General features: G+C 49.2%; 1 protein-coding gene and 1 long non-coding RNA gene across 7 annotated transcripts in view; one reads left to right on the plus strand and one right to left on the minus strand.

The window, feature by feature from the left end:
• Window positions 1–1,735: 1,735 nt before the first annotated feature.
• Window positions 1,736–14,392, minus strand: LOC105094343 (uncharacterized). 4 transcript variants are annotated; one of them, XR_837652.3, is made up of 5 exons: window positions 14,191–14,392; window positions 3,639–3,747; window positions 3,361–3,538; window positions 2,896–3,004; window positions 1,736–2,692 (listed from the first exon to the last, which is right to left on the minus strand). It is a non-coding gene; the product is annotated as an uncharacterized LOC105094343 (long non-coding RNA). The 4 variants fall into 4 exon arrangements; XR_004133581.2 differs by having other exon boundaries at window positions 3,361–3,747; XR_004133582.2 differs by lacking the exon at window positions 14,191–14,392 and adding an exon at window positions 8,419–8,761 and having other exon boundaries at window positions 3,361–3,747.
• A 77-nt stretch (window positions 14,393–14,469) lies between these two features.
• The window catches only part of AACS (acetoacetyl-CoA synthetase), a 41,624-nt gene continuing 29,707 nt past the window's right edge, over window positions 14,470–26,386 (plus strand). For 2 of the 3 annotated variants that reach the window (XM_031442490.2, XM_031442492.2), the window contains exons 1-5: window positions 14,560–14,755; window positions 21,330–21,433; window positions 22,787–22,907; window positions 23,514–23,627; window positions 25,429–25,526. In XM_031442490.2, the coding sequence (XP_031298350.2) occupies window positions 14,623–14,755; window positions 21,330–21,433; window positions 22,787–22,907; window positions 23,514–23,627; window positions 25,429–25,526 (570 nt within the window). In that variant the 5' untranslated portion in view covers window positions 14,560–14,622. Of the gene's footprint in view, window positions 14,756–21,329; window positions 21,434–22,786; window positions 22,908–23,513; window positions 23,628–25,428; window positions 25,527–26,386 lie in introns of all 3 variants that reach the window. The other variant, XM_010986352.3, reaches the window with a different exon arrangement.

Below are 26,386 nucleotides of genomic sequence, written 5' to 3' on the forward strand. Positions count from 1 at the left end.
ATTAGCGAACATTCGGGAACAAATGTAACGGGAGAATGGTGACATTAAACATGCTTATGGGCCGGGAGTTTTGCTCCTGTGAATATTTATATTGCAAAGAAAGTCTCACAGGGGTCCGTAGGGAACAGTTTGAGGCCAGTCATTGGGAGGTTATCTGACGGGCCCCCTGGCTGGTCCAGCACTGGGAGGTCAAAGGCAGGGGCCGCCCAGCGTGGAGGTCGGTGCAGCGATGAGCCCCACATTCGTGGCGCCGGGTGAGAAAGCGGGAACCCGAGTGAAAAAGGCCCACACTGCGAATTGGAGTGAGTTAAACACATGTGACTGATGGCTCAAGAGCACATTAAAGAAGATCCGAGTGAAACACAGTAGGCTGCGGAGGAGGACGGGAGCAGGTCACGGGGACCAGGAGGAGCGTTAAGGGAGGCAGGAGGGCGGTGTCACCGGGTGATGCTGTCCAGCCGCAGGGCAGGGGTTTGGACGAAGCACGGGGGAGCCGCGGCGCCCCCGCGCGCCTGAGCCCTGCCCCCTGTCCAGCCGCCTACCTTCACCCCTCACCTTTACCCATCCCTGCTGCCAAAAGCCGCAGCCGCTCTGTGCTTTACCTAAAGCCCAGCTCAGCTGGGTGTTCCCTCTGCACCTGCCTCCACCCAGGCTCCCTGTACCGTTTTATTTGTTTTATTTTTAAACAGCTGTATTGGAAGCATAATTGACACATAAAGAGGCACACGTGTTTTGTGTGTACAGCTTGATCCTTTTGGATACAGGTCTATACCTATGAAAACATGGCCACAGTCAAGGCAGTGAGCACATTCATCCGTGTCCAGAAGTCCCTCACGTCCTTCTTTGCAGTCCCACCCCTTCCACCCCTACGTCTGTTATCTCTCCCTGTGCATTAGCGCCTACACTGGGTTTTTTGACTCTGCAGAGTTATTCTGAAATCCATCCAGCTTGTGTCAGTAGGTCACCCCTTTTCCTTGCTGAGTAGTATTCCACAGTGTGGCTATACCTCAACTCGTTTCTCCATTCGCCTGCTGCTGGGTTTGGGTTGTTCCCAGTCTGGGGCAATTACAGATAAAGCTACTGTGAACATCTTATGTACAGATCTTTGTATGGACATATTCTTTCACTTCTCTTGGGTAAATACTTTGGGGTGAAATGGCCTGGATCATGTAACAGGTTTATGTTCACTTTTTTGAGAAACTATTTTGCAAAGTGGCTGTATCAGTTTCCCCACCTCACCGAACATATATTCATTTACCAATAGGTATTGTCTTAACTGAAATCTGGCCATCTTTAATTAAACCAAGAAATGCTTATTTCTGACAAGTGTAAACAGAATTTCAACAGTTTGTCTAAATCTTCTTAATTACATACATGAACCAGCACTTGATTTTTTTTTTGGTGGGGGGGCTGGTAATTAGGTTTATTTATTTTTTAACGGAGGTCCTGGGGCTTGAACCCAGGACCTTGTGCATGCTAAGCACGTGCTCTACCACTGAGCTAGACCCTCCCCCGCTGCATTTGCTCTTTACAGTAGCAAAATAACCACTCCCAACTCACATGCCTATGTTCAAATACCTGCTCTAAAGCCCAAAGAAAAGCAAACTGCATTGACAGGAGATTGCCTGATTAAAATGCAATCATGAAATCATCTCTTTATGTGATTACCCCCAAATCCCAGAATGCATTTTCATAATTATCAACATTAACAAAACAAAATTAACAAAATAAGTGATTTGAAGTTTTGTTTTGTTTTTTTTTATTAACTGCACATTGGTAGCTTCAATGTGGACAATGCTAGGATTAGCTCCAAATGTGATCTCAACGTATCTAGACTAGCCCGTTACTACCCACGCAACGAAAACTAACACAGCGTTAAAATGAGGTCTGCCTGAACTGAACTAAATACAATTCATCACACTTAATTTCATCTGTTTCTTTTCGGTTGTTTAAAACGTGGCCACTAGAAAATTTTAAGTTACACATGTGGCTTGCATTTGTGGCTCTTGTTACATTTTCACCAGACCTGACTGCATTATATAAATCGTGCTAGAACAGAACCAACTTCAATCACTTGTCCACTGATTAAAAAAAAAAAAGCACAGCCTTAAAGTTGATAATTATGTTTTACTCGGTGGATTCGGCGGACTTTTCTGGGGACTTCAAGCCTGGGAGGTGCGGCCTCTCAGATTCCTCTGAGTTACTGTTCCAAAGAGGCAGGGGAGGAGCCAGGATGTATAAGAGTTTTTGCAACAAAGACCAGGTAGTCGGAACATCAAAAGATTACTATTAATTAAAGAAAACCAGATATTTGCAAGTTAAGGAGTTTAGTGATCTTCTACCTATGGGAAGACGCAGAGGTCTGGGCTCATTGAAATCACTCCTGTGGTCTGTACCTTGGCTTTCCAGGGCCAGTGTCCTGTGCCTTCCCCTCCTGAGTCCCCTCAGGTGGCGCCACTAGGGGAGGCTGCAGAGGCTGACTGCTAGATGGCGGGGCATCTGGTTTCCATCCTGAGTTCCCTCAGGGCTCACTGTCTGGGGGAAATGGAAACATTGCAGTGTGGTGGCTTGATGGCTGCAACATCCTTTATTTACTGATACAGCAGGCAATATTTTTCACTCACACACTCGGCTGCTTATTACATTGAAGTATTCTAGTGGTAATGCTTGGCTCTGCTATCTTATATGGTCCCTGGGGAGGGGAAAAAAAAGGTGAGCATAAGTGATCTTTACGCCAGACACAGGGGTTCAATGCCTACTTGTTGGGAAACAAACGAAATCTTGTAACTCAGGACAGTAATTCATTTGCACAACACAGACTGTACTTGAGTCTGTTCATAGAAATGGTCTTATCCTGGGATAAATCTACCCTGATAAGAGGACAATTAAACTTACCCTCAGGTTAGTCAGTTCTGGCTTGACATTGGTCCTCTGTCCTGCAAACTGTTGTCCAACGTCCAGAGCATCAGATATGGGTGAGGGTGGAGGATTTCCAATTATCAAGCTGGAATTAGAGAAATGCAGGTGTGTGTGAGTGGAGGGTGGGGGTCAGGGAGTGATGATGTGATATTATGATACAATAAGACAAGCAGAGCGCAGGGAACTACTTCCAATAGCTTGTAGTAACCTATAATGAAAAAGAATATATACATGTATAACCAAATCACTATGCTGTACACCAGAAACTAACAACATTGTAAACCGACTATACTTCAATTTACAAAAAGAAAGAAAGAAATATGTATTTGGTCTTCATCCCTGGGTCCTGACACAGAGCACCTAAAATCCTTGGAATTTCTTAAGTGATGTGGTGAGAAGAGTTATTTTTTGTTATTCATAAAAAGTTCCTTTCAACCTTACCGGAGTTGATGCTAATGGGGTGACTCTCGCTGGGTCTCAGGCTGGGGGCTGGCTGCCCCAGTAAGCAACTGTGTGATTTAGAGGGTTGGATTTTTCAGCTCCCCACCTGCTGGCTTCTAGGTTGGTGAAGGCATCTGTGCACCCGGAGGATGGTGCACTTCCATCCCCTCCTGGGGCCCTGGGTAAACCAAAGAATATGGAAAGGTCCTTGCTTGGTCGGCTTGGGCTTCTAAAACAAAAAGGCCACTGACTGAGTGGCTTATAGATTTATTTCTCACAGTTCTGGAGGCTGGGAAGTCCAAGATGGAGGTGTGCACGCAGTCAGTGTCTGGTGAGGGCCCACTTCCTGCTTCAGAGATGGGGTTCTCTCTCGCTCTCTGCTCTCACCTGGCAGAAGAAGGGCAAGCGAGCTCTTCTTACAAAGATACCAATCTCATACACGAGGGCCCCACCCTCATGACCCATTCACCTCCCACAGACCCTCCCTCCAAATACAATCATATCGGGGGTTAGGTTTCAACATGTGAATTTGAGGGGTTGCAGACATTTGGCCTATAGCAGTCCTGCTGTGGCTTTTGAGGGTTTTTTCCAAACTTGTGTCAATAAAGATATCAATCAGTGGCTCTGAACAATGACTAGAAATTATGACAATCAAAAATCTCAAAAAGTACAACATTGTAAATCGAGGATACTTCAATTTAAAAAATCCTAGGTTAAAAAAGAAAGAAAAAGAGAAGACAAATAACTAGTAATGAAAAAGGGAATGTTACTACATATTCTCTTTTAAAAAGAAAAACTGTACATTTTAAAGGTATACCAAAAAAAAAAAAAAAAAACTCAGATAACTACCATCTTCTCTATGCCAAAAAGTGGCAGCTGGGAGTAGTGGTAAATAATATTTGAAGCCAGAAATTTTGAGACCCACTGGCAAAGGCAAGGAATCACACAGGACGCAGCTCAGGGGAACCAAAGGGTGCTGGGTGAACACAGAGTCTTGCTCCTGCCCTGTCCCGGACCACCACATTCTCCTCCCAGGGCAACCCCTGTCGTCGCATTGGTTTCCTGTGACTCCTGCCAGAGACTGCAGGAGTGTGTATGCATATACTATTATTTCACAATAATAGCATATTATACACATTTTTTTGGACCCTGTTTTTTGTTGTTGTTGTTTTTGGTTTTGTTTTTGTTTTCTTCTCTTTTTTTTTTTTTGTACATACACCTTGGCCTGCTGTACCACTCTTTGGCTCATAGTATCCATCCTACCACAATTATTTAACCATTCCCTTACTGATGGACAAAAAGAATGTTGGTAAATTCCTTACAATCAACAGCTCCACTTTCTGAATTTACTTTAAGTCCCCATTGTGCTTCTATGACTTTTATGCAAGTTGTTGCACTTAGTGCCAATATAACACTATGTAACGTTATTATAGAATGCTATGTAACATTATTATATGATATAACACAATATAACATTATTATACGATAAAACGCAATCTGATGTTCAGCTTTGCCTGTAGGAAGCAGGCTGTTAATTTCATTTGACCCATCTCACCATTAACGCAGAAAATGTGAAACCAGTCTACAGTGATTGCATGAAAATGTACATTTACATTATTAGTCTGATTAATAAACACTTTATTTTTCCCATTTATTTCGGTCCTAACACAATAAAGGGTCAGTGTTATTAGCCAGAGTGAAATAAGAGTGATAATATTTGATCTCATGAATCTTTAAGGCAGGTCAACTTCATTTGGGCCCCAGGAATTTGGAGTTATTCCTATCTCTAAATTTTTTTATTTTAGTGTTTTTTTGGGGGGGGAGATGGTAATTAAGTGTATTATTTATTTTTAGAGGAGGTACTGGGGGTTGAACCCAGGACCTCCTGCCTGCTAAGCATGTAGTCTAACACTTTGAGCTATCCCCTTCCCCGTGGAGTTAGTCTTCAGTTATACGCATGCAGTAAGATTTTGTGCATCCGCCTGTGGCAGAGGTATGCAGATCCAAGTCCTTGAGCTGGGCGTCTGCAGCTCTGTCCACAGCTCAGAGTCTCCTTCAGAATTTCAAGGGCATGTTAAGTATTCAGGGTTCTGTTTTCTTGAGTTTTGGAACCTCTGGACATTCTGCCATGACTGAGGGGTGCTATACACTTTTTAAAGATTAATTTCTCACAACAGGTAAATTTACAAGTCTAGAGCACACCTTGATCCTGTTTGAATTAGATCTTATAATTGAAAAGTTTCAGCGATCATATTTCATATTCAAAAATCACTTGCCTGTAGCCCGCTACGACATTCATCCTTACAGTTGCTAAAACACGTAATGCCAATTTCTTCTAATCACTGCTGAATTAAGTTTTTTTTTTCCCTTACTCTTAAATCCATACTTGACTTTGGCATTGGAAGGCTGCTGCAAAACAGGTATTGATTAAATCATAAAACCTATGCATTGGGAAAAATGTGAAGTACAGACCATGGAATTGAAAATTAACAGAATTAGCAAAAGAAATTGCTGCAAAGAAGTTCTCTCATAAAAGAGTGTGAAATCAGCACCTAAGTGACAACCAACTGGAATAAGAAATGGGACCTAAAAGGTGAAGTGATCTAATCTGCTTAGGTCTCCATACAAGTCAGAAAGTCTCCGGTCAGTTGGAAGATGACCATTTCCACTCCCTGTTGTGTCCTGTCAGACTTATGGGTAAAAATGCACTTGTGAATAAATACTGACTGTGTACAGTTTGCCCTGCATTATGACAAGGAATTCTCTCCTCTCTTACATTGGTTTTTCTGTGTCACAAATTCTTCTGGAAGTGTTTTATTTCAGTGATTGCAAGTCTCTTGTTTACAAGACTAGTCACAAAATAACACCGTCATTAAGAAGAGCTGATTTGGCGGGGGAAGCGGCCGAGACAATGGAGTAGAACGATGTTCTTAGCTCGCCCTCTCCCACGGACACACCAAGACTGACATCCACGCACCCACCCATCCACTCAGAACACCTGCTGCACTTTGACAGAGCATCACCTTCTTCAAAAGGCAAATTTGCCGCAAATCTGATGAACCAGTTTATACTGTACAGCACAGGGAACTACATTTGATATCTTGTAGCAGCTTACAGTGAAAAAGAATATGAAAATGAGTATATGTGTATTCATGCATGACTGAAGCACTGTGCTGTGCACTAGAAATGGACACAGCATTATAAACTGACTATACTGCAATAGCAAAAAAACACCCAAAAAACCAAAAAAAAAGAAAAAAAAAAGAAGAGCTGGTTTTGGAAATCTGAGAATTCGTACATAAGCTATACATAAATATTCTAGACCTATCTATATTTTAAAAAAATGTTTAAAAGAACAGAACTGGAGAAAATAGCAAAAGGAAATGGATCATTATGTAGCCCCACCGACCAGAGCTAGAAGCTATGAGTTCGTGTTAAATTAGTTTTTTATTTCTGGAGTTATATAACTGGAGGGTCATTTTCCTCCTCCTTCTACTTTAGTATTTTCAGTCATATTTATTTTTTTTTATTTATTTTAATTTGGTTCTGGCAACCACCTTCACAGAAGTCTCAAGTTAGCCCATGAGCTTATCTCTAAAAGTGATTTTTTCTACAGTCACAGTTTAACTAAGTCTTGGAAGGATACCATACTCATCACACAGCTTTAAACTTTAAACACACCCTCTGTCATAAGTACATAAGGAATCAAAATCTTTAATAAATCCTAAAAATTACCTCTGAATAGCACAAAGCATCACACTGCGCATGTATTCTACCACTGTATGTATTAAAATACTTAGCGTTCATTAAAAGCATTACCTTATTCTATTTAAACACTTGAAATAAACAATTAACTCATAACCCAGTTTCAGCATTTCTTCACTTTTTCCCATATACTCAAAAAAAAAAAAAGTAATTGCTCTTTTTCAACCTCTACATTTGGGGGAATAATGTATTACTATTTAGAGAAGAAATACTCTATAAATGTTGAAAGATTGAATTCCTGCAAGGAAAAGTAGAGTCGTTTTTCTCAGGTTTTGTCCTAGGGGAGTTGGGGCATGCTGCAAAAAAGAAAAGATCTAAAGTCTCCAGCGAGACTATTCATTTACTTAATGGAGGTACTGGAGTTTGAGTGCAGGGCCTTGTGCATGCTAAGCACACACTCTACCACTGAGTTATACCCTCCCGCCTCAAGTTCATAGTTTCTCGTGCCCATATGTTCTTCAGCAGTGGTGGATGGGTCTGGTCAGGGACAGGGAGAGCATTACATCTCCTTGTAGGCACCTGAGTTTGCCGAGATCCTGCCTGTGGGTCTCAAACCTCCTGTTGCCCTACAGCCAAGTAGAAGGGATAGTGGAAAAAATGTCTCCTGGCACAGATCATCACAACTGTAATTCTGAAGAACCCAAGTGTAGTGGGGAGGGTATAGCTCAAGCGATAGAGTGTGTGCTTTGCATGAGGTCCTGGGTTCAATCCCCAGTGCTTCCTTCAAGAATAAATAAGTAAACCTAATTACCTCCTCCCACCTAAAATAAAGAGCCCAAATGTTAACTCAGACCATGCTTGTTACCAAAACGACAGGCCAGCCAAGAAACAGGCACCACTCAGAGGGTTGGAGTATTCAGATTTATTATGCTGACAGGCTCAGAGGGGCTTCTGCTCCAGAGCTCTGAGCACCTCCAAGATGTGTGCATGAGGTTTTATAGGGTTAATTACGAGCTTGGGGTATTCAGCCAATAGGCATGGAGCAGCTTTAGCAGCATCATTATCACAAAAGTAGAGGCAGGGAGGCAGCAAACCAACATTTCAAGGCCAGCTATGTTTCTCAGAAAATCCAGCTGGCCAGCAAAAAACATGAGCAGGGAATCAGCGAACCGACACGTTAGCCCAGCAGTACTCAGATCAGTAATCCGACACTTGTTGCACTTAGATTTACGAGTTGGGCCCAGCCCAGCTTTTCCTTTACACGCTCAGATCAAAAGTAGCACCTTCCTCACCTCCACCCAGAACCACTCTCCGTTCAGTGACTCTGTCTATCTTCCGGCACTTCTCACTAACCTGACTTATCTGATGAATTTCTTCACTTTCTTCCCACTGGATTTAATCAGGTTCCCACCGATTCCCCAAGTGCATTGAGTCTCGCAAATACTAGGAGCCCGAGACACACATCTGAACCTCTACATGAAAGAATAAGCATGTCTCAGACACCTCAGACGCAAATCCCTCCTTTTGCCCTCCCGCCCCAGGAGTCAACTCGAAGCTGTGACTCCGTGAGGTCAAGGGTGAATATTTCCGGATTGGGGGAGACACGCGATTGCAGCAGGAGGCAGGACCGACCCTCCGGAGACGGGTTGTCAAGGTGACAGCCCTCGGTCTTAGCGGTCGAAAGGTGACCCTACCCCGCTGCCCAGCGCCGATTGGGCACACCTTTTTCCGGATCTCCTTTACGATTGGCTGGGAGGCGTGGCCTCGCTGCACCGGAGCACCTTGCAATTGGTTGGCACTCAGGCCCGCCTTCCATGGTGCGACGGCCTGGGCTGATGTGAGGCCAGCTCCCTAACCAGCCAATCAGGATGCGAGCTGAGTGCGACTCGTGAGTGCGGCCCGGATCCCTCCGCCGCCGCCGCGGGCATCAACTTCCGGCTGGGGATGAGCCGGCGCGGGCTAGGCTCCTGGGACAGCCCTGGAGGGTTTTCGGGGCTTTGACTTGGGTGAGGGCAGGGGGACGCTGTGGCGCCAAGTGGAGGAAAAAGGAGCGGGGCCAGACAGCTTTGCCCAGAGAGGGCTTCCCCTACTTCTAAGGACCCCCTCCAGAAAATTCAAACTCTCTCATGGCATCCTAAAATTTAAAAAAAGAAAACCAGAAGAATCGGCAATACAAATACATACAGTAAACGAAAGAACGCTAATAAAAACGAAAGACTTAAATTGCCCAAAATGCCCCAAAGAAATACCTAATACAGACTTACAGACAGGCAAATTCTGAACCCTCAGTGTCTTTAATCTCTCCATAAATATTTACTGAGTTGTTACTTTGTTACGGGAACCAATGATCAAGAACCAATATCTGCCCTGAAGTTTGCTGGAGGCACCCCCAAGGACTTCATTTCGGATGGTGTTTAGCGCTTTAATAAGCAGCCACAGGGATGAAGAATCTGGACACTGCTTTGAACTGTAACCACCTACAGTAAAATGGGGTGGAGGAAGGCTTCCAAGCAAGGGGCGGCCTTCTGGAGGCCTTTTATTACGTGCACGGGAGATGGTATAAAAAAAGAGGAAAGCGTGTGTGTGAAAATAAGATTTCTCTGCATCTTATTACACCACCCTGCCCCCTCTTTCACCATTTGGGCTAGCTAAATCCACTAAAGACTGCATTTTTCACAATCCTTTCCTCTGGAACCCTGGCTTCTGCAGAATGAACTTTGCATACATAAGCCAAATCAAGCCAGAGGGCAGATGGTCACCTCATCTGGTCACCACTGCTTGCCCTGTTAAAAACAGTCCGGAGAGGGGAGGGTATATCTCAGTGGTAGAGCACGTGCTTAGCCCGCACGAGGTCCTGGGTTCAATCCCCAGTACCTCCATTATAAATAAGTAAATAAAAACCTAATCCCCTCCTCCCTGGGAAAAAAAGAAATCTGGAGAGGAAACCATAGCAAGCTTTAGATGGCTGTATGGCTGGTCTAAATTTCTTGGATTAAATGATATCTCTGTTTGCCAGAAAAACCTGTTTTGCCAGTAGTGCTTGGCTAATAAGAATTAGGACAGTTTTAAAACCCTGTACATAGTGCATCACCGAGTTTCAGGTGATGCTGAGTGGCTGAGTGTCATAAAGAAAACACAAGCAAGTGGTTTGTGCCCTCTGAATGTTGGCCATGAGCCTATGACAGTAGAGATCAGTGAGCTGTAGGGGACATTTGCATTCAGGTAACACCCAATTTCCACAGCCCCGTGGGTGGGCAGGGAGGGTTGAGGCAACCCCACCACGGAGGGCAGAAGAAGAAATCCTCAAAAAAAAAAAAAAAAACAAAAAACAAAAAACAAAAAAAACCATTGGCTGGCCTGGGAAACTCAGGGAACGTGGCTGATTCTTTGATTGGAATCACACCTTCATCTTTTTTCTGGGCCAGTGTGGTTGATCCTCATGTGCAGTAGCTACTAGAAACAGAAATGTGTCAATCTCTTGCCCCTGCTCTCCCTTCCCGAGTCCCACTTCATGACTCCTTTGGTTAGGACTTGAGGAAAACCAGTTTTCTGCTACAACTTGTCCTCATCTTGTCTGGGCCCTAAGGATTTCTTCTCTAATCCAGCAGCACATCCCCTTGACTCTCCCTTCCGAAATATCTCTATGCACGTATAGACATTTAAAGGTATGTATCTATATAAGCTTATATTTATGTATAGATATCTAGATCAAGCAGTCGATCTATAAAGAGCTCCCTTCTCATCGTCTCCACCTTTCCACACTCATCCAAGCCACCATGATACCCCATGTAGACTTTTGCAATGTCTTCCTAACAGGTCTCCCTGCCTGCACTCCATCCCACACTTCAAACCCAACCCCATCCTCTCCGTTACCGCATAACAGCTCAACTAGCACTACGAAAGTGTAGGTCACGTCACTCCCCTACTCAGCACTTTCCAAATGGCTTCTCATCACACTTCGAATAAAATCCAAAGTCCTTATGCTGTGGCTTCCCAAGGCCCTATATGATCACTACCATTTGACTGTGCCAAACATGCCTCAGGGCCTTTGCACTTGCCCCCCGTGTCTGGAAAGTTTTTCCCAAAGATCAGTCCTGGGCTGAATGCTTCTTCACTTTATTTAGGTGGAGAATCTTCAGTTCTTATCTACCTGTCCTCACGGAACCCTGAGACACAAGAGCTGTGACGGTGGGGTCCTAACTTGGGGATCTGACCCTCCCTAGTTATCACTGATGGCTTGATAGCATCAGATCAGGTGGTCTAGGTCATCACCAGACTCAAGTACCAAAGTGAACAGAGGCCCCTAGGGATGGAAAGTGAATGTGAAATAACCTTTGGTGATGTTTCAGTTAGAATGCTTTCGGCAAGTTATGATAGCTCAACTCTCAGTGGCTTAAGCCGTTATGACAGTAACTGTTATATTCAACCAGAAGCCCAGGGCTAGTCACTGGCTTGCTCTGGCACCTCAGCGAGTGGATCTAGGTTTTGCCCCTTCTGCGCTGCCATCCTCTGTTTAGGGCCTTTCTTCAGTCTTGTCTCTCAGGGTTGCAGAACAACTGTCACAGATCCGTGCAAAATGGTCTCACCCATCAGGGAAAACTTCCCTAGAGCCCCCTTTTACAGCCTGCTTTGGTCTCATTGGCTAGAATTTGGTCTCGGGCCCCACGGGTCAATCACTGGCCAAGGAGAAAAACGAGCGCTGTGATTGGCTTAGACTAGTGGGTCACATTGGGGCGCATTGACCTTTGGGGGATAGACACACACAGGATTTCCAAGGGTTATGGGTACACACGTTCTTTTAATGCGAAAAAATTTTACAGATCCTCGACCTCGTACACACTCGGTCCTTGTAATTGCCAGAGGAAGTATCCGTGTGCCCTTCTCCCAATTAACCGTAACAGAAGCATTATTTATAACTCATGCACTGGCGGCGGACACCAAAGCTTCCTTAAATCAGTCGACGCCTTTCTCTCGTATTTCTCTGGCTTAAACAGTTCTCCTAAGGGGGCAGTTTGCCTTAGGTTGAAATGTTCTGGTCATAGAACAACCAAAGCAGTGAAATTTACTGACATTCATTCGTTTAACTGAAACTGGAGTGTCTTCCAATACCTGTTTTTGTTTGTTTGTTTGGTTGGGGTGGGGGGTGGGTAATCAGATTTGCTTATTTATATATTTTTTAATGGAGGTGCTGGGGATTGAACCCAGGACCTCAAACATGCTAAGCAGGTACTCTACCACTGAGCCATACCCTCCCCCCTCTGCCAATACTTCTAACTTCTCAAGCTACATTGAAGAACACCCACGAATGCATTTTTAAATGCAGTTTCTTTCAGATTTGGTGTATTAATCAATTAGATAGTATTAGTAAGATATTAATATCAATATAGTATTATCATTATATCTTATTAATCAGTAAGATAGGTAAAAATGAATTTTATTAAATTATGTCTGGCATATGCGTTCCTCACTTATTTCATTATAGAGTGCTCAAAACTTTTTAATATCCCTTTAAGCCTGTGATGGAACTTTCTAGAAGTTAACTTAATTCAGGATTCAGTCCCTTAGGTTGGGCCCCATCCTCCCAGGAGAGACTCCAGGTTGGGGTTTTGTGGCATTCCTAGTGCGTGGGCAGCCAGCAGTGGTATTTTCTCCTCCAGCATTCTCCTGAAGACAGACGTTCTGGGTTTCCGAGCTGCATCTTAGAATTGTGGCATTTGTTTCTAGGTGTACAAAGGAATATCATGATTTGATAAGAGAGGAGAAATATGAAATTCATATTATCAAAAGCATATGCACTCCCCTTGGATAATCCTGGCTTCTGTGTCACCTATGGGTACCGTTCCTCTTCCAGACCATCAGTTTGGGGCCTTAAAAAAAAACAAACCTCCTTGCTATTTCCAAATACTCATGCCTTTCACATGAAACTGCTTTCAACATATTCTAGACGGCTCAGTGTTTGCATAATTTACCATATTGGTTAACTGTCAAGAGTATAATAATGAGAAATTTGAAACATGGAAAATCTAACTACACACACACCACGGTGGGAGGAATAAAAAGGAAGGTGGGGGGAGGGAAATAGCTCAGTGTTTTAAGTCAGAGTCTATGTTTCTTTTTGGTGACTGAGAAACGGAAGCTGCTGGTTCCGAGTAAGTGGTGGAGGTAGGGCGTTGCTTCCTAAGACTCCAACACTGCAAAAAACTGGACATGGGGGAAGCTGATTGGGTTGCTGTGCAAATGAATAATGACAAGGTGTATGGGAGGGTACCTAGCACAGTGCCAACGTGCAGTAGGAGTACAAGAAATAAACCCTCAAAATCTATCCCAGGTCGCATTTTTCTCTCCATTTCCACAGCCACCATCATCTCTTGCAACATCGTCGTAACCCGTCTCTCTGCTCTCGGAAGACTATTCTGAACCCAGCAGCCAGAGGGATTCCTATGACAGCTACAGTCAGAGCATGTCCTTCTTCTGCTCCAAACCTCCCAATGATCTCATCTCACCCAGGGTAAAAGCCGAAGTCTTCAGTGTTCTCCAGGACCCACCTGAGCTGCCACCTCTTCCTCCATTGACCTTCTGCTCTAGGTCTCTCAGGTGAAAGACACTGGCCTCCTTGCTAGTTAACTAACTGGGTCCAACACTCTCCTGCCTCAGGGCCTTAGCACCTGCTGTTCCCTCTGCCTGGAAACTTTTCTCCCAGATACTGAATAGCTCGCTTCACTCACTCAACTTCTTCAAGTTATTGACAGAAGTAACCTTTTTAACGATGGGGATCTTCCCTGACAACTTTATTTAAATAGAACACTCCTCTCATGTTTTCTGCTCTTCTCTGATTTATTTCTTTTCATAGTCTTTAATACCTTTTATTATATAAGCAACAGTATACTCTCATTTATTATGTATGATACTCATTGGTATACTGTTTTTTATGGTATGTATTATGCGATGTGTTACACATACAAATAAAATGTATTTATTTGATTGTCTCCCCTCCTCCCCACATCTGTCCCCCGGCCCCCACCCCTCATGTCTTGTTGACAGAGGGCAGGTGTATCTGCAAAGCTTGCATAGTGCCTGGTACTCTGCGGGCGCTCAGTACCTAAGGGCAGGAAGAACAAAACATACCTTAAAGACTGAACGCCAGAATGCGCCTGCGGCCTCAGGCTCTCGGCTTCAGGCGCTGCTTTAACCCTTTCGCGTCCCAGGTGAGGTCGGGGAGCCCAGCCCCGAGGCGCCTGCGCAGCCCCGCGCTCCGGGGAGCGTGGGTTCGAGGCCCGATGGCGGCCGCGCGCGGCGGCAGCACTCCTTTGCAAGGCGCGGCGCCCGCGGAGGGTTACACTAGTTGGGGAGCGGGGGCGGAGCCTGCAGAGAGCGGCCGCGGGGGGGCGGGGCGCGTCGGGGGGCGGGGCTCGCCGGGTGTCCCGGCGAGGCGCGGCCGCGTCGCGTGCAGTTGCTCCCTGTCAGCCACGCCGCTCAGCGCCGCGCCCCGCGCCCGCACCTCCGCCGCCAGCCCCGCGCCGCCCCGGCCGTCCCCCGCCGGCCGTCCCCGCCGCAGCCATGTCCAAGGAGCCGCGGGCCGGGCGGGAGGAGATCCTGGAGTGCCAGGTGATGTGGAAGCCTGACAACAAGAAGAACACGCAGATGGACCGCTTCCGGGCGGCCGTGGGCGCCGCCTGCGGCCTGGCGCTGGGTGAGTGCGGGGCGCGCCTCCCGGGGGCTCCCGGCCACTTCCCGGGGCCACGACCTTGCATAAATCCGGCTCCCCCCGAGGGTCCGAGGGACCTCCTGGCAGAGGGACGCAACTCCAGGGTTTTGGGGCGCCCCCTTTTCCCGGGCGTTGGTGTCAGGGCCCCTCCAAGTTGTTGTAATGGTCTCTTGATTTCCAGTTTCCCTTCTCTAGGACCATTGGACATCGGGGCCCCTCTCCAGCGGGTGGGGCATCTTCTGACTGGGGTTTTGCCCCCTTGTCTGTGCGGGGTATCATCTCCTCTTCTTTCAGGGGGACCTACTCCTCACTGCAGCGTCCATTTCCCTGGGAGGCCCCCCTCCTCGGGAGGGTCCCCCCTCTGGCCTTGGAACCCCTGTGGACTGAGAGGTCTTTTGCGAGGCGGTCCTACCTGTGAGGTGAGGCGCTCCATGGCATCTTGCACTCCAGCCTGGGGGGCTTCCCTCCGGACGCAGGGCCATTCTGACTTTGGGCTCTTCCCTCTGTTGGTGGGGTCACTTGCCAGCCCACAGTACCTCTGCTGCCCCCTTATTGCCCAGCAGGCTGACCCTGCTGGAAGGGCAGCATGGATTCTGGGCACCAAGGAGAAGGATGGTCAGGTAGGAGTCAGTCTTCAGGATGGGGGTTGAACTCCTTCCATTCACATGTTTACACTGCCAGTCCCCAAAGGACTCTAGTCAAGGAACTCCCTTCCAGCTACAACCCCAGCCTCAGGAGCCACCTGGCTGGGTGTGGACCGGGATGAGAAGGTCCTTTTCTGGGTGAGAAACTTCCCTGAGCTCTACCTGGCTTGCCCAACTACCTACTGGAGCCTCCCAGCCTCCGGGGTTTCCAACTCTTTCTGGAGCCTTTTCCTCCCCTTCTCGCCCTCTGCTGGCTGCAGGGACTCCTGTTTCTGTCCGTAGTGTCACAGAAATGGAGACATTTGCCTTCTTACATCAACTCCCTTCCACCCCAGTGCCAGCACGTCCCCCGGGGCCCTCGTTTCCTCTTCCCTGAACACTGGTTGGGTTTCCTGCTCCGTGCCTTCCCCCTCTCCCCTCTTCAGTACCCCCTGCGTGATTTTTTGCCAGAGCAGTCTTGAAGCACAGGTCTGACTTAGTCACGCCTGGGCTGCGGGGCTCACAGTGGCTCCTTGTTGACCACGGATTTGCAAACCTGGCCACCTGGCAGCCTCCGAGCCCTCCCAAGCACGGTGGGTGTCATCGCTTCCCCTAGCCCCTTCGCTCCCCCGCCCTCCTGTCCTAGACAGCAAGCACCTTGGAGGCAGGACTGGCTTATTACTCTTACTGCTCCCTGGCCTTTCAGGTGGTAGTTGGTAAATTAATGTGTGTTGGATTAGGGGACAGACTTGGTTCCCTAGAAGAGCCAGGGGTGGAACTGCATTCTCTTCTGTGTTACCTCACCCTGATTCTGTCTCTCTTTCCTCTGCCAGCTCTTCTGGTGCTTGTCAGCCTGGCTGCTTTACAAAATGATGCCCCCTCAGGGCGGTCCTGTGAGGTGGGCGAGACCCATCTGTAATCTGGCCACTGGGATTTTGAACTGGCTCCACTGCTTTGCTAACTGTGTGATCTGGAGGAAATCAGTGGATCTCCCCGGGCCTCGGTTTCCTCATCTATAAAATGAGCACAGTGATAGGACCTGTGTCATTGGGTGGGTGTGAGGGTGAAAGATGGTCCGGCCGAGCGCTCACCTGCCCCTGGCTGGTGGTGTGGCCGAGTAAACACTGGTAGGCCCTGGGAGCCCCCAGTCTGCCTCCCCAACTCCTCCCTGTCCTTCAAGGCCAGGACTGGTGGCCCAAGGGCCAGATTGGACCTGCACACTTAGTTCCAGCGGCTCACACGGTGAGAGACGGCACAGGAAGAGCGAGATTGCCAGTTTCTCTTGCAAACCCAGAGTGGCGCTGGGCCTGCGTCCCCACGCACCCGCGTCAGCTGAGCCGAGTGGCGTGCCTCCCTTGGGTGGGGGTATTTCAGAGCTTGGTTTTTCCTTTTCCTCCTCGTCCACTCCTGCTGGTTAACCCAGCCTGCTTCTCTCCTTTCCGGGGGCCTGGCCCTGAAGGTTTTGGGCTTTGCTTTAAAATCAGCTCAAATGCTGCCTTCCTTTTGATTATTCTTTTTTGTCTACTTTCTCCCTTCCTCTGCTCTCCAAGTGCATGTAGTTTGTACTGTCAGCTGGCCTTGCCTTTTCATTTATTTGCGAGCATTCTTGTTGCTCAAAGACAACACCTCTGAGCTTGGATCACCGGCGCCGCCCGCAGTGGCTAGTGTGTAGCTGGTGGGCGGCGCTGGGCAGCGCTGCTGCCTGGATGGAGGGAGAGAGCCAGGCACAACCTCCCGGGGCCTCAGCGCTGCTCTGGCCCTGGGGGTGGATGGGTGGAAGGAGAGGGGTTGCTCCCCAGCCTGGCTGCCTCTCCACCATCCTGTCTCCCCGGACCCTGGTGTCCCCAGACCAGGGTCGGCAGGAGGAGTCCATCCCTGCGGTTCAGGAGGGGCAGGGCCTCGGGGGAGCTGCCTAGTCCGTCTCCCACGACCGGAGCCATAGTTTGGTTTGTTCTTGTCACGGCTTCCGGGAGAGCTCCCCTGGGGACTCCCCGCACATCCCTACCTAGACCTTGGGCTCCTCTGGGTGCAGACCTTGGGGGCAGCCTGCAGCCCGAGCTCAGTACATGTGACATGAGGTCTCTTTCAAAAGGCCCCTGGACAGTGCTGCGTGTCCCAGTGTCTCACTGGGAGAGTGCCACCTGCTTCACAGTACACGCTCTTTTGGGGGACCATGCTGAATGCCTTTACACCACAAATGGCGACACCGCTGTGTGCCCGCATCCGGGATGGAGCTGGCCAACCAGTAGAAGGCTTGGTCTCTGTCCTTGAACCACTCAAGTGTCCTTGTCGGGAGCAGGCTCATGCCGAGGCAGCGGCACTGAGGGTCATTTGTGCTGGCTGCCTTCTGGACGCTCGGCGCACACGGGTCTATCAGAAGGCTGCTGGAGGGAGCTGGCCAAATCTTGATTTGAGACTCGAAGGTGTGGACTAGTCAAGACCCTCCCAGGTGGAGAGGAAGCAGCGGTGAGGTGGCCGGACAGGTGACAGAGGTACCGAGCATAGTTAATGTTTAGTGAGTGCTTCCTACAGGCCCGGCCCCATCAGGCACTTTATTTACGTGGATTAACTAAACCCCGCCAGGGAGGTGCTGCATTTATCTCATCTCCCAGCTGAGAAAATGGAAGCTCAGAGTCTTGGCTGAGATCTCGCAGCTGTGAGCCCAGGAGCCGTAGTCAGGGCTCCTGGCTGCTGTGTGAGGGCGCCTCTGGCATGTGGGTGAAGGACCAGGTGGGGCAGCTGTTACCTGCTCTGGCTGATTGTCACACCACGTAATGTGACAGGGCGTTAGTCTCCTATCTCTGCACTGCAAATCACCCCAAGACTTAGTGACGCAAACAGCCATAAACACTCAGTATGTCTCGCTGTCTGTGGGTCAGGCTTCTGGGAGTGGCTCAGCTGAGTGTTTCTGGCTCTGGATCTCCAGAGGCTGCTTCCATCCATCAGTCAGCCAGGTGGCCGTCATCCCGAGGCTTCCGCGGGGCTGGGGGACCCACTTCTTAGGGGCTCCCTCACGTGGCAGTGAGTTGGTACTGGCTGTGGGAGGACACCTCTGTTTCGTGCCACCTAGGACTGCTTGAGTGTCTGTACAGTGTGGCCACCGGCTTCTCACAGAGCAGGTGTGTGACCAGCCTCACAGACATGCTCGGCTGTTTCCCTAACATCCCGCTGGTTTTGCAGATCAGCCTGGGGAAGGGACGACACAGGGATGTCAATGCCAGGAGGTGGGACTTGCTGGCCGGCTACCACGAAGGAGAAGCCAGAGATCCTGAATTTCGTTTGAAAAGCAGTTTTAACATCAGCCAGTTCAGCTTCTTTATGAACATTGTGCACCTTGAACCAAATGTGCCTGTGGTCAGTCACGCGGGCTTCCAGGTCGCAGCCTCTGGGTGGAGTGAGGGTGTGTGCGCAGGAGCCCCAGGAGCCGCTGTTCGCCTGGAGAATCGTGTGGACGACTTGGCTGTGCTGTGGACGGTGGGAAAGTTTCCACACAAAGTCCACCCACTTCTTCCGCCATCCTCTTGGGTCCTTGTGATGCCGAGAGGCTGTGGGGACCACTCGCTCCCCCGGGCGGGCGGGCAGGCTGGTGACCTCTTCCGCCCTCCGGGACGTCCTATGCGATGGGCTTTTAGCGTCTTCAGGGGAGGCCTGCCTTCCAAGCCTCCGCTCCATCTCTTGTGTCAGCCTGCAGTTTTGGCGCCTTTGCAACCTGTAAGGACCAGGGTGATTAAACACACACACACAACGCCTGGGAGAGAGGGGAGCTGAGCGGCCTGTTTTTCTGGTGCAGTTTCCCACAGGCGTTCCCGGAGAAGCGCCCCGGGCCTGGAGCTGCCCTCCTTCTAGGCTGAGAACACGGCCTCGCACTCCTGCTTATTAATGCTTCCCGAGCTTTACATCCCGTCTCCAAGTCTTCATCCGAGACTGTCAGGGAGCCCGTCCCACTCCTGCCGCTGGTTAGCCTTGTCGATGCTGGCTGACGCCTCCGGGCGCTTTCTCTCTGCCAAGGGCCATTCTTATCGTTTTAAGTGTTTTGACTCACTCGGTCCTCACAGCGAGCCTGCAGTCAGTACCATCGTCGTCCTCGTATGGAGGAAGGGACTGAGGCCCAGCGAAGATGAGTGACGTGTGCGAGACCAGCCAGTTGGAGGGGTGGGATCGGCACCCGGACAGTTGGCCCAGAGCCCATGTCCCTGCGCGGCGTGCGCTCTCACACTCCCTGTGGTTGTCCCGCTTTATGGACGAGGACGCTGAGGCTCAGAGAGGGGAAGCGGCTCGCCCGAGGTCGTGGTCTAGTAAATGGCAGAGCTGAATTCTAGTGCAGGTCACCTGACCTGGCCCTGGAGCCCAGGGTCAGCGCTCCACCGTCACCGGAGGATCTGTGACCATCTCTGGCCAATTTCCAGATGACACTCAAGGGAAACTGAGTCCCGGAGAGGCGACGTGTCTGCCTGGAGTCCCTGAGCACCGTCTTGAGAGTCAGGGCTCACCGCTGCTTTCCAGAGGCACCGTCCCTGGTGGCTTCCCCTGTGAGCTTGGTTGACCTGGCTGTGGCCCTTTGCTTGAGTGGATGGTCAGGGCTCGGGGGGGCTCTCTCGTGGCGCTTGGAGGAGCTGTGGGCATCATCACTAGGAACCAGGTTCCCTTCCTTTCTTGAGCTCAGCGCTCTAAGGCCACGCTCTGAGCATGGTCATGTGACCTCCAGGCCGTCTCTCCCCCCTTGTCTGGGGTGGTTCTTCTGCTCTCCTGCCCTGGACCCGCTCTCTTCAGCTCTCTACCTGGGCCCTTGATTTCCTCCCCTTGGTGTCCTCGCCCTGCCCCGGCTGCCCTGGCTCTCAGATCACTCTTCCTCCGGCTCACAAGCCCGACGTGACTGAGGACAATTCCTGGCTGCCACAGTGAGAAGGGTCACTGCTAAGGGGCAGGGATGGTTGCGTAGACCCCCGGGAGGACAGTTAAATCTGTAGTTGATGGGTGGCGGTGAGAATTTGGCCTGTTGGTCACCTGTCTGCCTGCTTTATCATATCCCTGGAGCATCTGCAAATGAACGTATGTCATATTGAGGTTAAAAAGGCCCAAAGAGGGGACGTGACGTTCCCAAGGTACCAGGATTAGAACCTCATGTGAAGAGTGCACGTCCATTCATGTAAAAGTGGGAGAGAGAGAGAGAGAGATGTATTTATTCACGCATAAAGTCACTGGAAAAACACAAAGAAATCTCTTTAACTGGTTATCTCTGGGCCGGAGAAACGGGGACTTCTTTTTTTTCAAACTATGTAACATTTTATACCTTTGTTATTTTGAATCACTTGAATGTATTGCTTATTCAGAAGTCAAAATACGTAAATAATCCACCAGCGTTGTCCTGGCATGAGCACTGTTACCAGTAAGCTTCCGGTTTTGAACTTCTGAGTCTTCAAATCTATTGAATCCAGGTTTCCTGAATTTGTCCGATATAATAATAGCAAACTCGCGATGCAGTTCTGATTCCGTCCAAAGCCGTGTTCTAAGCATTTTATACGGGGGCTCACTGGAGTCCTCACAGTTGCCCTGTGAAGTGGGTGCTGTTTGTCACCTGCATTTTATAGGTGGGGAGACAGGGACCCAGCACTTATGTGGCTTGGCCAAGCCTCACAGCTAACAGAGGAGCAAGCCGGGATTTGAACCCAGGCCTTCTGGGTCCAGAGTCCCTGGTCTTAGGCATGATGGTTAAGATACAAAATCACTGCCCCATTGCTTTTGTTCCTTTTGGGGCCTGGCAGTGGTGGGTTTGCGTCCATAGACACTAAGGTACCCCACCTTCCTGAGGTCCTTCCCCATCAGATGCCTTTGGACCACTCAGACACACATATCGTGCCTTAGGGGAGTCCATCTTACTGAACTGCGGCTCGCCTTTTAAGATGAATCTGATTTATCTGGCACCTTTTTTTTTCCAGAAAATTATAATGACTTGTACCATTGGTCAGTTGAGTCATATTCAGACTTCTGGGCAGAGTTCTGGAAATTCAGTGGAATTGTCTTCTCACGCACGTACGATGAGGTAAGTGGAGATTTTGTTTACACATTATCTTTTCGTGGTTGTGTTCCTAAGTGAAGCGTTAATTTTGGTGAAGACTAAATCGTATATTCTTGGAAAACTTCACATCAGCAGACAAAAGTCATGGCCCTAGGGAGTGGGGCAGGAAATTGCGTTGGGGTCGCGGACCTCACGGGGACCCGGTTACCTCTGGGCCTCCGGGATGTGCGGACCCCAGGCCTCGTCCTGGGAATCTGAGTGACCCTAGAGCAGAGCACCGTTTTCTTTTTATTTTATTAAAAAAATTTTAAATTGTGATAAAATACCAATAACACAAAATTCCCCATTTTAACTGTTTCACAGCATACAGTTCAGTGATATTATATACATTCGTGTTGTTGTTTTTTAAACTATTAGTAGTTTTGTTATTAACCTGTATTTTAGAGATTTTTTTTTTTTCAACTCCTTATCAACAAATATCTGGGGAATGGGGACTCGGTTATTCAAAGTATAATTTATTGTGTTTTTGGTTTGTTTATGGGGTGAACCATTCTGAAAGGTTCATCTGAAGGCACTTGGAGAAGAAAATCAAGGTTCCAGCCCCTGAGGAAGGAGGCAGGGGTCAAACGTTTAGAAAATTGGTGGTGGGAAGATCAGGTGGGCCCTGTGCCTTGATCTCCTGGTTTCTATGCACCTGGTCTGACCTGGGACCATCTCTGTCTTAGGTGCTTTCTGTTGTCAGCATCCCTCATAAAGTTGGTGCTTAATAAATACTTACTGAAAGAATAAATTAGTGGGGGTGCTGTTTGCCCTTAACATTAATTTCTTTTTCTTTTAAAATTTTTTTTTTTGGTTTGTTTTTTGGGGGGGGGAGGTAATTAAATTTACTGATTTACTTTTCAGAGGGGGTACTGGGGATTGAACCCAGGACCTCATGCGTGCTAAGCATGCGCTCTAGCCCTTGAGCTAGACCCTCCCCCCACAATTTCTTTTTAACTTTAGTGAAGAGTAATTGATGCACGCGATTGTATAGGTTTCCCGTGTACATGCGATGACTTGATAGACCTTGCGGAATGATTGCCAAGAAAGCACGTCCATCACCTCACATAGTTAACTTTTTTTTTTTTTTTTTTTGGTGGCAAGAATGCTTAAGATCTACACTTCGCAGCTTTCAGGTACACAGTACCACATTCATTTCTATTTTCAGTTTCAAGCCTTTGGGCCAGTTCAGCATGTGGTCTGTGAAGCGCATTTTTAATGATGCTTTCCTTGGGCGAGTGAGTTAGCTGGCTCCCTGGGACGTGGACTTGCTTGTCACACACTTGTGGTGTCGCTCTCACGTGCGTGTGCATCCTGGTTTGCTGTCATCCTCTGTAGGTCGTGGACACGTCTAAAGGGATTGCTGACGTCCCCGAGTGGTTCAAAGGCAGTCGCCTCAACTATGCGGAAAACCTCCTGCGACACAAGGAGAACGACAGGGTGGCCCTCTATGTTGCAAGTGAGTCCCGCTGGCTACTCGGGTTTTCCTCTCTTAGCGTCCAGATGCCACTTCACGTGGGGCCATGTGCTTGGAGAGGCTCGGAAGCATCCAGAGTCTGCAGTGTATGGTTTCCAAATAATATCTTGGCTCCTTCCTTCCTTCCTTCCTTTTTTTCAGTTGCGGTGAAAAACACACAATACTAAATCTACCATCTGCGCCATCTTGGAGCGCCCCGTTCCGTGGTGTTAACTGTGTTCACGCCGCCGTGCAGTTGGTCTCTGGAACTTTTTCAATCTTCAACACTGAAGATAGTCTCCAGACTGTCTTTGCAACTCTTGGACAGCTATAATTTCAAAATTAAAAGTTATGTATATTAAAAAAAATCACAACCCAAATCAAAGGATCTTCACTTAATAAGAGCATTCCCAATGGTAAAAAAAAAAAAACAAAAAAAAAACTTTCAGTGGCCACGTCTTGGTTAGCCTTCCCTGCATCCGTGTAACACTTCCCGGGCTCATATTTCTAACCTGCGTTTGAACAGGTGTGAGTTTCGTCGACGTCTGTGACTCAGAACCCCTGTGTTTAGAATTCTCCACGAATGACCTGTCCTTTTTCTGTTCCCAGGGGAAGGCAAGGAGGAAATTGTGAAGGTGACTTTTGAAGAGCTGTGGCAACGGGTGGCTCTGTTTGCAGCTGCGATGAGGAAGATGGGTGTGAAGAAGGGAGACCGGGTGGTCGGTGGGTATTTTGAGCGCTTGTCACGGTAGGGGAGGGGCCTGTGGCGCAGGGAATGGCCTGGAAGGCCCGCTCAGGAACGAGGTGGAGTCGTGTCCGATTACACACAGCCTCATGTGTCCTTGTGCCCCAGAAGCTGGCCAAGAAGGGATATCGTAAAGTGTGGCCTGGCCAGAGTGAGCTGGGCCGTGAGGCTGGGCCTTGCGGGTCCCCGGCTCCCGGCTCCAGTCCTTCGTGTGGGCGTCTCCTCGTGCCAAGCAGGATCCAGTGCTTACAGACGTGTCTTATTTTTTAAATAAAACGTGGTCCTTAAATGAAACACGAGCCAGATAGTTCCAGATAGTTCATCAGGTGCTTGATTAGAGAGTCAGCGACTCCTTCTGAGGTCGGGAAAAGCCGGCTGCTGTGTTTTCTGGGAGGCCGGCCACCCGCCTCCAACGTGGCGCTCTCCCTGGGAACTTCTGAGGGTGATTTTCATTCTGTGATTTCCGCTGTTAGTGCCGACATGATTGTAGACCGAGTCCCAGTGCCCAAGACCCGGCAGAGGGAGTTTTATCAGTGGGGAGACTCACCTGACTGCTTTCCTCTTACGCACAGACCCCAGGGGCAGAGATGCCAGGAGCCCCAAAGGCCACCAGCCTGCCCATTTCCCAGATGAAAAACCAAGGCCCAGAGGAGAAAAGTAAACGAATCAATTCATTTTTTTAATTGAAAAGGATTTTATTTAAAAGTGGGTGTTGATTTCAACAGTATAGACAATTTCAGTTCATAACATTGTTAAGTAAAATTCCACCTACGTGGAAGCACTCAGCCTCTGAAGATAAACTGTGGGAGTGTTTTGGATGTTAATTGTGATGGCTGGAGAAAACGCTATAAAATGATGAAGAACCACACACACATGGTGTCAGTGTCGGCTTCCTGGCTTTGACATTGTCCTACGATTACACGAGGGGTACTGGGTAGATGGACAGTGATGGGTGGAAGGGGCCCCTTCCTGACAGCCTTTCTGGGGACTTCCTACTAGATGGAGGGTCTGAGCCCCTTACAGGCTTGTTTTTGGTTCTTGACTATCCTGCTCACAGTTTCATTCCCTGCCTGCCTGCCTGTCCCTCCATCCCTCCAAGCATCCGGCCATCCTTCTGTCCATCCATCTGTCCCTCCACCAGCCAGCCAGCAGGCCGATGTCTGTGGTCCTTGATGTGCAGAGCTTGGTGAAGGCATTTGGTAAAGCAGAGAACAAGATAGGTAGTCTCTGCCCTCATGAGAGAACCAGATATTAAATTGCCAGTTAAAATGATTATACATGGGTGGTCATTACAGTAAATCTGGTGAAGGAGGAGTACAGTGTGCTTTGTGGGCGACTGGTCAGGGGGCCTGAGTTCATGGGGTAGCCTTAGAGAAAGCTTCCCCGAGGAAGTTTCATTTGCGATAAGAGCTGAAGGGTGAGCATGCACTGAGTAGGGAAGGCTGGCGGGGTTGGGGAGTGTTCAGATAGCCAGGCAGCTCGTGCAAAGGCCCTGAGGCACGAGAAGCTTAGGAAAACTGAAGAACTGAAGGAAGGCTGTTGTGACTGAGCCCAGAGTGGGAAGCAGGGCGGAGGCGGAAGAGGCCAGGCTGGCAGCAGGTGATGGGGTCATCCAAGCAAGAGATGTCAAGGCAGGTAGGGTGGGCCTGGCTGAGCTCTGCGAGCCACCTGCAGCCGGCGCCTCTCCCCACCCCCGCCCTGGCTCTCGGAGCTGGTGTTGGCAGTCCACTGCACTGGGTGCAGCCTGAACCAGGCTTTCTCCCTGTGCGCCCTTTACAGGCTATTTACCCAACAGCGCGTACGCCGTGGAGGCCATGCTGGCGGCGGTGAGCATCGGGGCCATCTGGAGCTCCACGTCCCCGGACTTTGGCGTGAACGTAAGTCGGGGTCCCCATGGAGGGGGTGCCTCTGTGCCCTGCAGTGTCCTGGGTGTGCGGCCACCACAGGGGAACGTTCCTGTGGGATTTCCGCAGGGAAGGGCTCTGCCCCTGCTGTCCTGGGTTGGGGCATGGGCAGCTGCGGGGGGCCCAGCACGGCTGGGAGGAAATGGCATCACGAGGGCCTCCCGTCCCCCGTCTCCCTGGCCGGTGACTTGGGAACAGCAGGAGAGAAGGAGCCAGAAGGAGCTGAATCTTGTTTTAAGTTTTAAACTAAACAATTCTTCCTTCTTTTCCTCTATTTCTCACGTCCCGGCTGTGTGTCTTGGCCACGTTAGTGTGTGTTTTGTGCCACAGGCAGTGTTGTGGTGTCGTGGACACTGAGCAGGAGATGCCTGGTCATCTCTCCTGTGACTTTGGGACAACATGAGATTTTCTGAAGTTTATCCTCAGCAGATGGTTTTCCAGACTTGCTCACGGAAGTTTCCCCGAAGCCTCCCTGTGTCCATCACTGCCATTTCTGATCTCTTGCTTTGGATCTGAGCTTCGCATTCTTCATCCCGTAAACCCTGAGCGCACCTAGGACCAGGCTGCAGCTGCGGGAGTGGCCCAGGCAGGGGCAGGAAGCGCGTGCCGAGCCCCACCAGGAAGGGGGAAGCAGCGGAGCAGGACTTCCTGGGGCCCCCACTTCCCGATCAGGGAACTTTCCTGGTGGTAGCGCCTTGGGGATGAGGGACCCTCAGGAGCCACAGGGCAGACCGCTGTTAGAGGGCGCAGCGGGCAGCTGTGTCCCTGCCTGCTCTTGCTCTGCTGTGGGTGTGGCCCTGTGCTGGGCACTGCTCAGCGCATCCCTGGGTGTG

The sequence above is a fragment of the Camelus dromedarius genome, chromosome 31 (genome assembly GCF_036321535.1).
Source record: "Camelus dromedarius isolate mCamDro1 chromosome 31, mCamDro1.pat, whole genome shotgun sequence".
NCBI classification, from domain to species: Eukaryota; Metazoa; Chordata; class Mammalia; order Artiodactyla; family Camelidae; genus Camelus; species Camelus dromedarius.